This window comes from Alligator mississippiensis, chromosome 2, assembly GCF_030867095.1.
Source record: "Alligator mississippiensis isolate rAllMis1 chromosome 2, rAllMis1, whole genome shotgun sequence".
NCBI classification, from domain to species: Eukaryota; Metazoa; Chordata; order Crocodylia; family Alligatoridae; genus Alligator; species Alligator mississippiensis.
Genome location: NC_081825.1, coordinates 59113241 through 59129976, shown reverse-complemented (window position 1 = coordinate 59129976; position 16736 = coordinate 59113241). Strand labels below are relative to the sequence as shown.

Here is a 16736-nt window from a genome sequence, read left to right as displayed (position 1 = left end):
TGTCAAAACACAGTAGCTACCACTGGTTAACTCACAGAAGTGATTCAAAAAGTTCTGTGGCACAAAATCTTAAACATGTGAATTACCAAAGACAGGGGAGCATATAATTTTGATATAAATCTATTAACTTGTGTGAGTCATTTTATAGCTCTAAGAAATACAGCATTTATTCAAATGGATATGCACCATCACACTAGGTCTCTCTCTCAAAAAAAAAGCCCTTCTACTAAAATACATTGATAAAACAAGAAACACAGATATGAACCAGACAGGGGTTCAAATTGGACTCTTCCAAGACCAACCTGGGGACTAATGGACATGAGTCTAGCTGGCTGATTCATCACAATACTTGTTGGATGAGCAGCACACACTTGTTCTTCTGAGGTGCTCCACATCCCACCAGGTAAGTGGAAGCAGTTTCTAACAAAGTGAATACTGCTGAATCCCAAAGTGCTGTGTCTTGGTAACCACTTCCCTTCTGTAGTGGAAGCATAATAAAATTGAAATGGATGAGTTTACCTCAATTTCCACTCTACTATGGGCTGCTGGAAAGTGAAAAAGTCTTCACAAAATCCCTGTTCCACAGAGTATTTATTATCACGTGCATTCAGATGGGAATAAAAAAAAGGACCAATCAAACCTTGTTAAGTCAAAGCTCATAGCAAAGCCAAAACTAAGCAGAAAAATTCTGCAAATATCAACCTGCTTCAGAAACATGTTATACTGCAAGCACAGAGGGCAGGGGCAGCCCAGGTTAGCAAATGCTGTACAAGAGACAGGGCTAAGTAAACCTAAAAGGAACAATACGCTAGTGGCTATACGGTAAGGCACTTATCAGTGGAAGTAGAGCAGTCCAAATTATTTCAACACCCCAACCTAATGTGCATCTCCAGAGCATTAGAAAATCTATTTACCAGAGTTTAGAAAAACAGGGTAGGGCAGGGGCTGGCAAAATACGACCTGTGGGCTACATCTGGCCCTCCCCACAATTTCATTTGGCCCACAGGCACCCATCAATGAATTGTACCTGACCCAGCCCTTCTGCCCACTAGGGTGAGAGTAAGGTGCCCACATGTACACCCCCCCGCCCCCAACCCTGGCGCACAGAAGGGCCCAGCTCAGCCAGTACACAGCTTCTGGGTGGGGCTGCTGCTGCCACTGCTCGGCTTCTCTGGCATCCTGCTTGCTCTGGGAAGCAGGTAGGGAAGTGGCAGCAGTGGGGGTGGGGGAAAGCTGCAGTTGGGTGACAGCAGTGTGGGGGTGGGGCTGGCAGCAGGGAGCCCGCACCCAGGGGGTGGCAGGAGCATGAAGCTCGGGTGGGCGCATGTGGGGACCCCCAACACACTCCCCCCATGCCACACTGCCCCTTGCTGCCAGTCAGTGCTACACATTGGGGTGAAGAGTGCAGCCAGGCCAGCCTACCTCTATTGCATGGGGCTCTGCGCGGTGCATGTGCAGCTCCCACACTTGTGCACCACCGGGGGAAGCCCCACAGGCTGGAGCCGCGTGCCTTCCCCACCCATTTTTGCCCAGATCCCAAGACTCTACTGGAAGTGGAGGGGAGCCCTGGCACCTGCATGGCAAGGGGCAGAGAAGGCCTCTGGCTCCAACGCATGGGGCTTCCCTCGGTGGCGTGCACATGCAGCAGCTGCAAGTGTGCCGTACAGAGCCCTGAGTAATAGCATGGGCCAGCCTGGCTGTGCTCCTTGCCCCATGTAGCACTGGCCAGAGCTGCGTGCTGCTGGGCACCAGCCCCTGTACCAGGCACAAGCACCTCGAGTGCCCTCGCCTGCTGCTACTGCCTCCGATGCACTATGGGGGGGGGGGGGGCACGGTTTGTGGGGGTCCCCACCTCCTCACACCCACATCCTGCCCCCACAACCCTCCTGCATATATACACACCACACACACAGAGCCATACCCTCAGAACCCCACCATATAGACACAGAGCATTAGAACAGCAACCACCCTCCACCCAATATACAAAAGTAAGACTTCATTTTTGAGTTGTTATGCAATCACCTATATATACACTCTGCAAATGCAAACCATGACAAAAATATTTTTTGTAATAAAATGAAATATTTTATAGTAGGTGTTTGACTTTCAGTGTATGATTGGGTTTCTTTCTGGTTCCAAAATGGTACCCCCCCCCACCCAAAAGGGATATTTCTGGGGGGCAAGGGGAGGGACTTCCAGTGGCAAAAGTCAGGGGTGAGGGGCAAGGCTTCTGGTCTCAAGATGGCGGCCAGGGGATGGAGCACCTGTCAAGTGGCAGGGCTACCCTTGTGGCCCTCCGAAACTCATTAAGCGACCCTTCAACCAAAATAATTGCCCACCCCTGGGGTAGGGGGATTAGTGTTACTGTTACTATTGGTTTTTAATTCCTCTTTATTGGACAGCAGGGGTCCGCCCATAAAAATGCAAGACTGCTATGGAGAGATAAACAAGCTAGCATGCGCAAATCTAGCTTGCTGATTTCTGCATGGTTTTGCCTCATACCATGTAGCCATAGGCTTTGAGGTCTTACATCTTATCAATCCAAGAGAAAAGGCACAGTATTCAGCCAGAAGTTGTTATACATTTAAAAAAATAAAACTAAAAAAAAATTAAAAATCCCTAATCACTTTTTTACAAGACCAATATGACTGCAATTTCCAGGGACAGAGACAAGTACTGCATGTCCCACTTCCAAACTAAGGAGTTCTTACGATTTTACACATGGTTTCTAACTATATCAGGGATATGCAAAATATGACCCGAGAGCCAGATCCAGCCTACCAAGGGGTTTTGTCCAGACCACGGTGGGTCACTTGGGGGGGGTGGGGTGGTGTCTGTGTGTGTCTATGTGGTGGTGGTGGGGAGTGTTTAGCCCAGGCCATGGCACAAATGGCTGGTCCTGCAGGTTGTGTGGTGTGTGCGGCCACGCAGGCGCACTCATGCTGCACTGCCAGGTGTGCCTGTGCAGCCAAGCATGCCACACAGCTTAGAGGAAATGCTGTATGGGAGGTGACAGTACCTCTACTTGGCACTGGTTAGGCCTCATCTGGAGTAGTGTGTGTAGTTCCGGGCTTCAAATTTTTAAAAAGGATGTGGAGAAGTTAGAGAGGTCCTAGAGGTGGGCAAATAAGATAAGGGGCTTGTAAGGCAAGTCATATGAGGACAGGCTGAAGGAGCTAGGCATGTTCAGCTTGCAGAAAAGGCACTTAAGATCAAGGTTCCTTCTAAGGTGTGCGCATGCACGGCTACACAAAACTAGAAGTGTGGCCGCGCACAGCCTTTTCAAGGCCGCACACCAGGAGAGACTGGGGCGGGAGCCTGGCGCAGGTTCTGCCGGCTCCGAGGAAGTGCTCCACTCCCACCCATCCGGGCCAGGGAGTGGAGCACGTCCCCGGAGCCGACGGAGTCCACACCAGCTCCCTGCTCCAGCTGTCATCCCTGACTTGCCTCACCTCAGAGGAGCCGCTTCCTGCCCCAGTGAGGCTCCACCGGCTCCAGGACACTGCTCCGCTCCCCCTGCATCATCTCAGGGAGCGAGGAGGCACATGGCGTCAGGGCTGGGGAGTGGAGCAATGTCCCGGAGCCAGCTCCAGGGAAGTGCTCCACTCCCTGGCCCCGATGTGGAGCAGCGGAGCACTTCCCCGGAGCCGGAGGAGCCCGCGCCAGGCTCCCGGCTCCAGCCCCTGGCCCCCAGCCCCGGCTTCAGCCCTCAGCCTCCAGCTCCAGCTCCAGCTCCTGGCCTCCAGCCCCTGGCTCCCAGCCCCAGCCCCCTTTGGTAAGTGTCCCACACCAGACCGAGGCGATGCGCTCACGGACCAAGGCAGCACGCTTATGGACCGCTGCTCCTTAGAGGGAACATTGCTTAAGAGGGGCCATAATAGCTGTCTTCAAATACCTGAAGGGCTGCCATAAAAGAGAGAAAGAACCTTTTGTCTCTTGCTGGATAAAGACATGGACTAATGGATTGAAGTTGCAGCAAAGTAAATTTAGAATAACTTCTTCACTGTGAGAATAGCAAGGCAGTGGAATAGACTGCTTAGGGAAACTGTGGACTCTTCATCAGTGGAGGTGTTGAAGAAGAGGTTGGACAGCCACTGGTTGGGGATGATTTAGGTGTAGCTATGCCTATGTTCTACTATGGGTATTTCCCATGCTTCTGGGTTTTACTGGTTGTGCCCCACCCGATTTTTTTTCTGCTATGTGTGTCAGGGTGTTTTTAAGCCTTCTGAGAGGCACTGGGTGTTGGCTACAGCTGAGGCTGGGGACTTCAACTCGGGTGTGCCGACTGTCCTGCTAGGAGCAAAGAAAGAGGGTTCCTAACTACAGGGTCTTGTCCCTCCACTTAGCGTCAGACCAAGTGCCATATTTGGGGTCAGGAAGGAATTTTATCCCATGGTCAGAGCAACATGAATTGTATTAATTTTTCCTTCCTTTGTTGTGTGTGTGGGGGGGTGGCCCTCTGCCTGGGACTTCTTAAGTTTATCTGACAACATTTTAAAAAAGCAGGACATTGGCTGCTGTGGTTACCTTGCTTTACTTGTGGTAGGTTAGGGTGTTAGACCTATTTTGTGTCAGGGTTGAGGGTAGTCTTCTGTAGAGCTTAGATCAAAGGTCAGCAATGTTTTTGGGCAGAATGCCAAAAACACCTGCAACCTCAAATTGTAAGATGTTAGCATGCCAGGGGCATATAGCAGGAGAGCTGCAAGGGACCCAAATCCTTGTTGTGGCAGTGCAGCTCCAGCCCCTTTCCCGCTGTCCGTGTACCAAGTAAAATGCCTTTGTGAGCCACACTCTGGCACCCATACCAGGGATTGCCTACCCCTGGTTTAGATTATGGTTGTATGGGATAGTTTGGATATGGATGATCCTGACTCAAGCAGGGGGTTGGACTAGATGACTTCTGGAGGTCCCTTCTAGCCCTATTTCTCTATGACACCACAGGTAAGTACTTTGTCCCTAAAATAAAAGAAACACATCTTTGTGCTTCCTGAAATAGTTCATCCTCTTCTCCTCCTCCCTATAGGTGGTTTCATTTTTAAAAACTGAATGAAATTATAAATAAACCTTAAAAACCCCCCAACACTGTTGTGTCTGCATGGTCTGTCTTCATTAAGTCTTCTCCTACCTTCTCTGTTATTCACAAGCCAACTTTTTTTTTTAACAAGTTAAGGGCCTCTTGGTTTCTTACACAGCCATGTGGCAGCAGCTTTGCTGCAGATGGTAGATAATTTAGTCACATAAAAAAAGATGAAGTCTCCTCTTCCCCCTCCCTAACTGATAACTCTGGCAGAAGCACAGAGACTTCTCCAGGCCTGGAAGCCATTAAGGCTCATTTCAAGCACCCTTGAATGACCAGCCTTCTTTCTGGCCTTCACTCAAGCTGCCTGAGAAACAGATGTTTAAACTGGTCTTAAGTTCTTAAAAACTGACCTTGTAATTTGTAATATAAAACATACACATAGTACAGGACATCACCGCCACAATGTCAGTGTCTGCATGAAATTAAAAAAAAAAAGATTTCTTGCACCTAATTTGGGCCTTTCACAATTCTTTTTTTTTTTTTGCCTGTATCAATAGATAAAGTTAACAGAAAACACTGCCAAACTGTCTGAACTAAGGTAACACTGACTCCTGGTGTTCTTCTCACACTCCACAACGTAAGACAATTAGAGTGATAGCTCCCAAATCATCTTTAATAGCATGTGCTCACTCTTGTGTGCTCTCTCTCATATGCGCACACACGGTAAAAATTTGAAAGTGAAAAAAATAAAACTAACTGAAGTTACATGATTTACCGCAAAATAATTTACAAGCGCCAGAAATGCATGAGCAAACTTCCTCAAAAAAAAAGTAAATATATGTAACCTTGGCAAGCCCGTAGACATCTGGCATGTTCTTGTCACACCAGTTCAACCTGATACATTCTATGTTTTTACACATAAACAAACCAAATGTCTCAACAGAATCTGAGTTTAATCACTTAAAAATAAAAACTGTTAGAGAGTCAAAATCCCAATAAAAATTAGCAATTTGGAAACAAAAACCGTTTTTGACCTTAAGAGTAAAACCTGTTAATAAAATTTATTAACAAATAAATAGCAAAGGCACAGCATTATTCATCCTGAACTAATCACAAAATCCACCAAAAAAACTAACCCCCTTTTAGTAGCCAGTACTACCACTGCTTCAAATTAGGGTCAATTGTTGCAGGACATTGCTTTTGGCAGAGAATTAGGAATTCCAATTACAAAGTAACAGTGATAGAACCAAGATTCATTTAATACTTCTACAAATGTTTGTGGAACTAAGGAGGTCAAGCATAAACCCTAAATCCTTTTGTGATGCTTTCTGCACTTCAAATAATTTAAATAAAAGATTTGACACTTCTATTTTACATCTGAAATTTTTTGGTATAATTCCCAACAGAAAACAAAGAGGAAGGAGAACCACACCTTCCTGTCCCTTAAGAATATCTAGCTGCACACTAAGACTTTAAATGCTAAAGCACATTATTTGATATGCACAAAAAATGTACGTCTTGACTACTGCAGCCAAGTATTTATACTAACCTGTTGAACACACTTGGAGTTGGACTATGATCTCGGTCCCTCTCTCTCTCTCTGGTCCGATCTCGTTCCCTATCACGATCACGATCCCGATCCCGGTCCCTTTCTCGGTCTCTCTCTCGCTCCCTTTCTTTCTCCCTTCGTGCATAATAATCCCACTGCTTGCTGGTTTCCACAAGACTAGGCCATGAAGGAGCAGAACCTGCAAGGTGCGGAAAGGTGACTAAAGAAAAAAATGCTAATATTAGAAAGAACAAAAGCTGATAAGGTTTGAAAAATGCAATATGATTCACATTTGAAATGACAGAAATTTTTGTATACCCCACACAGTTTTTTTCCAATTCCTCCTCCACAAGTTTCTAATGACAACAATCCAAAGGCTCAGGAAGTCAACTGCACATTAATTCCATGATGTATAAAAGCAGAGTATATTTTGTTTGTTCAATTAGGCACTGTGGAGAATAAAAATGTCTGCCTGCCTTAATTACAAGGAAAATAATTATACAAACATCCTAAAAAGATTCACAATTATGCGATCAGAGTTATTCTACTTTTGTAAAAACAAAGCATACACGAAGTATCAGAGCTAGGACAAACATGAATTATGCATGCTTTTAAACACTGTGGCTCAGAAAGTACACTTCAGAAGTGTGAAGAAAGAGTCCTTCTAACTTTTTTTTTCTTTAAGATATATAAGCTGAATAAAGTCACAGAAGTAATGAAATGTGCAAAATAAAGTTAGTTACTACTAGATGTTAAGCATAAAATGTTTTTGATCATTACTTTAAATATTTTATTTTTTAAATTTCCTATTTAACATTTTTTTTCAAAGTCTGTTTGGAGACAAAATACAATTATAAAATGTCTTCGCTGGGGGAAACAGAAGGCTATAATTTTAGATTTATTCAAGTTATGTTTCTGATAAATGTTGACCAAAACTATTATTACAGTTAAAACATGTTACATTTTCAGAAAATGAAATCTCATGCTCTTTGGTCTGAGACTTTTTGAAGACATGATATACTTGTTTTTAAGAAGAAATATTGATAGTCAGACTACTTTAATGCATTAAAAGAAATAAACACCCTTGAGCAATCCAGGGGGTTTTTTTTATGTAACCAGAAGTCTGATACAAAAAAATTCTCCTACAATGGTAAGACACCAAAAAAGATTAAAATGACTCAAGGTCTGACTTAATGGTCCAATAATAATGTTCTGCATTGACAATACTTTGCCTCAGAGAATGGATTAACAGGAGTGCCTCATATTGCTCAAGAGTCACTGCTTCATTTTACTACAGCACTAGCTAGTGGATTTAGTGCAAGTTTGGAGGTTAAGAATTCTACAGTTCTAATATGTTTTGCCAGCATATCCCTTTGCAGTTAAATTATTTGCTCAAGGTTACAGTAAGACTCAACTTCTTTCCTTGTAAGTCACATGGTGTTGTAGGCAAAGTTAACAAATGCATGTAGCTTTGAAAAATGAAGTGTTGCATCAATACTGCATGTTATAAGTAGTAAGAGAGCCAGTGGGATTCTGAAGAAGGATTTTCAGTCTTTCCTGTCTAGAATGCCGCTTGATATACATGAAGTGCAGTGCTTTGGCATAATTTTAAGACCAAGGTTTGTCAACGGATCTAAGGGGGGAAAAAAAAAGATGCTCTGAGCAAATGGTGGAGCGATGGAAAAGAACTGCCTCCTTAAAATGTTATTTCCAGTGAAAACTCAAATAACCCAGAGCACAAGAGGATCTACAATGCTGTACATCTAACAAAAAAAATGAACATTAACTAATATTCCACTACAGGAATACAGAAGAAGCAAACAGTTAACAGAAACAACATCCCAGAACAATAGTGTTTTTGTCTATTACGCTGCCAAAACTGAAATTCTTCTAAGGAAAGCAGCCAGAAATAGCAAGAAACAGCTGGTCTTTAAAGATTGTTAATTTCCTTGACTTGCCGTGATGTCAACTAAGCATGTATAGTCTTCAGGGCTTGAACAGACTAGACAACAGAATATTTTAATTTAAGTTATGAAATTTTACTTTTTTTTTGGTAACATGGAGAGAAGCAACAACTAAAGGTATGATAATTGAGAGTTCCAGCAGAAGGAATTAACATAAAGCAATAGTTTTGGAGAAGAGTTTCATAAAAATAAAGTTGTACCAAGTTGTATTAAAACAGCAAGTATTGTGTCCAGTTTGTACAAGAAAAAAGTTGTTTCTGCCAGCCCTAAACTTCTGTGAATCTGTGTGAAATTGTTTTTGCAATACTTATATGGGAAAGAACATTATATGGCAAAGATTATCTGCACATACAAGCCAGAACAATAAGTAAGCAAGATGTATAATGTTAAATTAAAAACTGTTTTGAAAATTTGATAGCTTAAAAATAATCTAGCAGGTGGGCTTCTAAAAGTGTAGGTAAGATGTGCCCATATCTTTAAGGAATTTTAAATAATGAATAGAAACATTTTTCCATAAAACATCAAATTAAAACATAATTCCATTTCCAAAAGTTTCTTTCATAAATGACTGATTTATTCCAAGGATACCACTGATCACCCACAATAGCAATAGTCTCCAGAACATATATTCTTTGTTTACAGACACTCTTTTTCTATCTGAAGGAACTATCTAAGAGAATCAGATACAGCAGGAAAAAGTGGAAAAAGGCAACTTTCCAAATTCTGATGAGTTTTTCTCATGAATAGCAAATGGCACAAAAGAAAGCAAGAGGTGCTTCCAGGAGAAGCAGGAAAGTTAACTATAAAAGTTGCTTCATTGGCAGAACAATGGCTGGTGTGTGCCAAGAGTACAATAATTTAATAGGCATGATAGAGTGAGGCTACATGGTGGACAGCCTTAAAAACAAAGACAAGGAACTTGGGTTTGATGCAGTGGAAGAACAGAGACAGATGATGGTATCAGAATGGCAATCCTGGAAGATGATTGCTGCGGTTTATACATTCTGAATGATTCCGAGATGGGAACACAGCTGGCGTCATGGCCAAAAATGATATTCTAGTGATCCAGGGATGAACCAATACATTGGGAGTATTGGTTCATACTTCTCTTCACAAAGAGAAGAAAGACTGAAACTTTCAGATCAGATTTTTTTTTATTGCTTCCTAAATAATTCTGCCCCTCTGTCATTCTGATAATCTAATCCAACTGTTAATTGACAAAGAACGTTAAAATTTCAGAGGACTGACTATCAGAGGAGATGTATACTGATGATTTAACACCATCTGCTCTGTTGATTCTGACAGTCCCCTGTCATGGAATCCCTCCTTTGACTGCTCACAGTAGGAGAAACAGCAACAGAGAACACAGCAGAAAAAGCACCCAGGAATTTAAGTGTGAATGCTTGTCTAAACTTGGATATTTACTGAAATACTCTGGAATAACTGTTCCTGAATGGCTAAATCCTGTATGAACATATACTGTATTTACTTGAACATATGAGGAGGTTTTTCCCAGTAATTAGCATGGGGAATAAAGTACCCTGTCTTACATTTGCATACAAAGAAACTTCATTAAATACATTGTCTTTCTAAACTGCGGCCAAAAGCAGCATGTGCTTAGTAAAGGAAAGAAACTGTGAAGTTGATTAAATGCAGCCAATACTGAACAAGACCATATCAAGCAAACATACTGATGGGAACCTACTTTTTTTTTTTTTTTTAAGGAACTTTTTTTTGCTCCGGTCAAATTAGCCAGATCAGGTCCATATCCATTTTAACCATCCAAAAACCATATGTGGCCCTGCTACCAGCAAGTATCCTCCACCCCAGCCTGGGGCTTTAGATGCTTCCAAAACTTTTGGCAGACATCCTACATGCAGACCCAAGCCCAGAGTCTTGGGGTTCGGAAGCCCCTGAGTTTCACTTGCCCTCAGCCATATGGCAGCAGGAACAAGCTAGGGAGGAGTCTCCCATTTCCATAAAGTCCGTGTGTAGCCAAGATCCTCCCATTGGAAGCTGAGCAGTGAGTAGCTAACTATGAGGCTCTCGCAGGGAGTCCCGTCTGCAAGCAGACAAGGGTGCACCTTCCACTACACAAAGCCACTTGTAAGGCACCTACTTGGTTAGAGTACTGCCCCCTGCCACCTTCATGGTCATGGTATTTCCTGATGGGAACCTACTACAAGGATAGGCAAGTATAGCCCACCTGAACAAGGTGGTGCACATTGTGCGCAGTCCCCCTCAGCACTGTCTGTTTCAAGTCATAGTGAGCTACTACACTGAACACATTTCAACTTCCTCTTCACTCCCACAGCTGAGCTATGACTTTCTTTCCCAATTATTTCTGTCTCTTCACCAGCCTTAAATGTCTGGCAAAAATCACCAAATATGGCCCCAAACATACATGTAGGGGGTACCTGGAGTACACAGATAATGAGCAGTGTTGAACTATAGGGTTACCATAATCTGAAACACTGTTGACTCTGCTGAGGCCCAGGGCAGTGAACTATATGGTAAATCGTGAGCCTTTTGACTTTGGACTAATATCATGCATAGGTTTCACTATATATAAAATAGATACAAAAGTGCAGCTTTAAAAGTATATTTACTAAAATGGTAATATTAAGTATATTTACTGAAATGGTAAATATACTTTTACCTGTGCTAAAACTTGCAAGAGTCTCAAAAAAGGTAACATGCATTAACTCTAGAGGAGCTAAATTACTACAGGCATATTTATTTCAAAGACAGCGTTTTCAAATTTGCCCCTCACTTCCATGTGCTTAGGGAGAGCAGGGTCTGACAGTAAAGGAGGGGAGGTACTGTAGGGGGAAGAAGTTGTAGGGGCAGAGGACAAGGGGGCACCTAAACCCCCAGACTTATTTTCCCTGCTATAGCAGTGGGAAGGAAACAAAATTTGAGGCACATCTTCAATAATTAGAGTCTATACCTGTAAAATTATAATATCTTTTATTAGACCAACTCAAATAGTTGGACACATTTTTCTTATCAAGCTTTCAGGTATAAATACCATTCACCAGGCTGAGAAAGCATTTGGAGTTGGTGTGTGCTCTTCCACCAACTCCCTCCAGGAAGAGCACACACCAACTGCAGATGTTTCCTGAGCCTGAAGAAGGGTATTTATATCCAAAAGCTTGCTAAGAAGAATTTTTCCAACTATTTAGTTAGTCTAATAAAAGATATCAGATTTACCCAAAGAACCTTGTCTGCCTATGTCCTTAGATCAACATGGCTACAACCTATACCTTTGGAAAATCATAACAAATTTAAACGTTTTTCATACATAGAATCTAATTATATGTAATACAAGACAACTGTTATATTCCAAGTTGTTTTACATTTAAGTAAATATAGTATTTCACAATAGTCCCCCCAATATAGCTTAATCCACAATTATAAATCCATACTTATTCCCATTTTAGTATACCTCCAAATATAGACAAGCCCTCACTCTTCATCATATTCTAGGTAGTGCATACTGATACTACTATAATCAGTGAAGCCATTCAAACTATAGTCCCCTAAATTCTAAACAGAGGCTGATGCTAAATAGGGCTGTTTGCTTTATACTACACCAGTGCCATACAATCAACACAGTTAGGTGTGAATCAAACATGATTCACAAGATAAACCAGAGATTTCAAAAGGAAGCCATAGTGTGCAAAATAGTGTTAAAAACATCCTGGCCCTTTATGGTCTGAGTTCTTTGCAACAGAAGAATTGCTCTATTATTTTTCTGCAGTTAAAAATAAAAGAGTGAAAATTAGGAGCTGACATTTTCTGAGTGGTGCCTTGCATCTATCAAGGGTTGCCTCAAGTCAAAGACGGTTGAGAAACACTGGTCTATGAGGTGCAAATCTAACCTGCCTTCTTCCTGACTTGAAACTAACATGGCTAACTACCTCTCAAAAAGTATCGATTACCAGGGTTTTGCCCAGGAGGTCTATTTATGAAATAAAGACAGTGTCCAAGACGCATTTTTTTTAAAAAAATGAGTTTCCTGTTTAAAATACTGGAGTTATACCCAGTGAAAACTTACAGCACATTTTAGACATTTAATAAACACAAACAGAACATATACTATAAAAAAAAAAAAAATCAAGGATATTTATCAGATACAGTTTTTGCTTACACATTTTAACAGGCCTAATTAATTAAAAACAAATTAATTGAAAAAAAAACAAACCCCAGGTACTTTCATTTAATGGGATGTAAAATCAAATCCCTCATTTACTCTCAAATCATACCATTTCACACAAATGAAGCAGTCATCCATACACATCTGACATTTTTAGAAAGAGTTAAAATAGTTTCTCTTTCAGAAATAAAACTTTTGTGTAAAGCAATCAAGTGATGGATTTATGGGTTATAATCTGCCAATAGACTTTTCTTCTCCAAAACAATAAAACAGAAATTGAATCTTAATACATTCCAGAGAAAACCAGCCTGAAAGGAGAGAGAAAGATGTTCTCTGATTAACTCTTTCAACTGACCTAATGGGCAATATTCACAAGTTCCACAGGAGTGTCATTTTCAGCTTGACTTCACTGGAGGTAGAGTGATTGCAATGCACATTAAAATGAATAACAGAGGGGAAAATATCTAGAAACTAGATTTAACACTGAAGAGACAGTTAAAAATACTTGGACACAAGCACTTATCACCTCAAATCTGTCTTCTATTACAAGAGTAACTTTGACCAACATCTGTTATCTGTTACCTGAAACTACGATTCTGGTCTGCCCATTCACAATTAGATACCCCTCTAACTTTCCATTAGATTTTTCTCACTTGCTTCTTGATCACCACAACCACACATGGAGACTGTGTTCTGGCTTTTACTTTGCCTAAGAAATGGTAAATATTCACTGTTGGAATGATTATCACTACGAGAATCTTGTGTGTTCAGTGTGATATTGGTACCAAGCCTGAAGGCCAGAAACAACCTTCTAAGTAGAAGCAAAAGTGGATAGATATAGGTTAACTTTTGTAACCAATAAATACATAAACGAAGCCTACCAGTTGACATTATGAGTTCTGTCAAGAGGAAGTTTATTCTTGTGAATATATATTTTAGAAGCAGTACAGGTAGAGAAAAAGCTGTCTAACATAAAACTGTTTTTAGTTGCTTCTAACTTTGCCAAACTTTAATCCTTTGGTTGAAATTTCTCCTCCTATATATCTGACGTGGGATTACGTTATGTGGGTTATTAAGTTATGGGGGTACCTGAAACAGCACTAGGGGGTACACGTGTGTAGGCAAGGACACAGTGCCACCACGCAGCATCTTGCGCTGCTGCTGCCTGCCTGGGGAAGCTCGCACATGCCAGCTGCTGCCACTCCACATCTGGCTGTGTGCCACCCCCCAACTTGGTGGCCAGGGGTACATTGATCTGTGTCCAGCTGCCAGGGGGTACACTGATGCAAAAAGTTTGAAAACTTTTAGAGCAGTGGCTTCCAAACTTTTCATCAGCATAACCCCAGTTCCTCAGCGTGACCCCTCACTCTCCACCCACAATACCCTAGCCCTGCCAGTGCCCCTCACTCCTCTCCCACAGCCCCCCAGACCTGCTGGTGTCAAAGGACCAGGGTCTGCAACCCCCTGGCCACCCTGGTTGCTGCCTGCAGGAGGCAGAGGCTGCTGCATCTGGAGCAGAGCACAGAACCCAGCTCCCCCCACGTCCCTTCCCACATGGGCAGTACAGCTGGAGCAGAGCCCATGGGATGAGGGAGGATGTGGGGTGCCCACTGTGGGCTCGGGGCTCCCACCCTGCTGCCCTCCCTCCAGACTCTGCGGTCCAGTGGGCAGGACCAGTGCAAAAGGGAGTGCCGCACTGCTATGGCCACCAAGCTGAGGTGCCCCCTGCACATCTGGCAACAGCAGGGACACAACTCCATGCCATTGTTGCTGCCATGCCTCACCCTGGTAGCCATGATGGCGTGGTGCTCCCTCCTGCACTGGGTCCCGCCCTCTGGGCTGCGGAGGCAGCTTCTACCTGGAGCTGGTGCAGCCCACCTGTAGCCCCACACCTGACTGTGAGCACAGAAGTCTCAGGAGGCACATGCCCTGCCTGACCAGGGTGCCTTGGCCCCCCTGCCACCCTCTGGCATGTTGTCTATGGTTCCCCATGCCCCCATTGTGTTGCCTGCCCCCCGTAACACGTCGCCTGTGCCCCCTACCTTCCCTGCCCCCATAGACTTACCTGGAGGGAGCTGTGGAAGCTGCTCTCCACCAGTGCTTGGCTGCCACATGCATGTGCACGTGCACATGCACATGGTGACCTCTGCCACCAACTGCCCTCCCCGCTCATCCCAGCCCCATGCAAGTTGGAACTCTGCCAGCCTGCAAGAGGAAACCTGTTTTCCCATGTTTTTCTGTTTTAAAGGAGAAAATCCGTGTTTTTCTGCAGCATATAGATAAACAGGGATCCAGGTTTTCATGACCCCATTTGCTGATGTTGTAACCCACAGTCTGGGAACCACTGTCTTAGAGAAACTTGCACAGATTAGATCGGGGTGGGCAAAATGCGTCCCACATGCGGCCTGCCAGGCCATTCTATCTGGCCTGCAGGGCCCCTAAAAAAATTTAGAAAATTAATATTTATCTGCCCCTGGCTGGCGGTCACGCAGCCCTCGATGGCTTGCCAAAACTCAGTAAGTGGCCCTTTGCCCAAAATAATTGCCTGCCCCTGGATTAGATTGATTCTGCCTCAGGCTTTTTTTACTGCCTATACTTAGCCTTTTTCACTTGTTTTTTGACTACAGAACAATAATACAGCAATTCTTCTGTTACAAAGAACTCAGAAAGACCACAAAAGTCAATGTTTTTGTCACTACGGATTCCTAAAAATGAGTGAAAAATGAAAGCTAAGTACTGGCATTTTCCAAAGGGGTGCCTGGAGTCCAAAATGTTTGAAATCTACTGATCTACAGATTCTAATACTTCTTTTAAATGATGTGGGTGTTGATTCATAGATTGTTAAGGGCTGGAAGGGACCAGGTCCAGTCCCCTTGCATGGATGATGGAACTCGTTGTCTCATTTTTTTTCTTTATAAAGTTAGAAAACTACAGATTAAAAGATGCTGAAGTTTCAAACTGAAGCACTCAGAAGTTAGAAAATGCCAGCACTAAAGTTCTCTGTTCAATGTCAATTTTCTTTAAATGTAGTTTTTTTGGTAATATTCAAATAAACTTGGCCTTGAAAGGGCGCACACATATGGAATATGAGTGGCAGCCATAAAGGATTATCCTTTGCACTACAACCCTCTTGCATTGAGGGAACAGCAAGCTGATTCAAGGACTTTTTTCAATATTCAAAACTAACAGGAAAACAACCAGCAGAGATGCATCTTTCAGACTTCCATCATTGAATCTGTTTTGTAAACAAAGCTTATTTTGAAGATATCTGTAATATAAAGAATGTCTGTTTATCTGTTGTGCAAAACCTAGCTAGAGAACATGCAGTCTTTTACACAAACAGTGCATCTCCCAGTGTTTGATACAAATATAAAAAAAGAAATAAACAAAGACAATAAAGAATCTATTTTATTGTTTATTTTTATTTAAGTTATTTTAACTTTTTAAAATAAAAGGAACATAAGTAAATATGCACCATATGATCACCAGGGGAACCAATCTAAGCTGCTAGTTAGTTGATTAAAATAACATACAACCTTTAGTTTTATGAGAAAATTGTAAACAGTGAAAAGACTGGTTTAGATTATTAGGGCCCCCTCTACACGTCACAGGTATCATGCAATTAACTGCTTAATTATGCAATTACCTTAAAACCAGTTACACGTGCAAAGTACTTATCACATGATAAAAAGCTCCAACCAGCTATAAAGTTAGACCTCAAAAATATGTAGTACCTTTAGAGTTGGATGCTCTCAAGCTTTAATTTGCATATGAAACAGGGTCTGTCCATGCGGCTGGAAGCCCTGTCAGCTGAAACTCAGGGTTGGGGTACTGAGGCAGCCATGATCCCAAAGGTTCAGAGATGCATTAAATCCCAGAGCCTACACACACAGCTGGGAGTGTAAGTCCCACACCTGATGTGGCACAGCTGGGACCAAGAGCCCTGTCAGGTGCAGGACTCTCAGTCCTGGCTGTGTGTGGTGCCTGCACCTGGGAGCCCTCCCAGAAAAGGGGCTCCCAGCTGTGGGAGCCTGCTTCTTCCAG

At 42.8% G+C, this 16736-nt stretch overlaps 1 protein-coding gene across 10 annotated transcripts in view; it reads right to left on the bottom strand.

Annotated features, from left to right (window-relative positions):
* The window catches only part of FIP1L1 (factor interacting with PAPOLA and CPSF1), a 75086-nt gene that overhangs the window by 3399 nt on the left and 54951 nt on the right, over positions 1-16736 (bottom strand). For 8 of the 10 annotated variants that reach the window (XM_059721740.1, XM_059721745.1, XM_059721744.1 and 5 more), the window contains one exon: positions 6570-6789. The exons of 1 other annotated variant lie outside the window; for it this stretch is intronic. In XM_059721740.1, coding sequence (XP_059577723.1) covers positions 6570-6789 — 220 coding nt within the window. The remainder of the gene's footprint in view (positions 1-6569; positions 6790-16736) is intronic. One more of the 10 variants, XM_059721738.1, reaches the window with a different exon arrangement.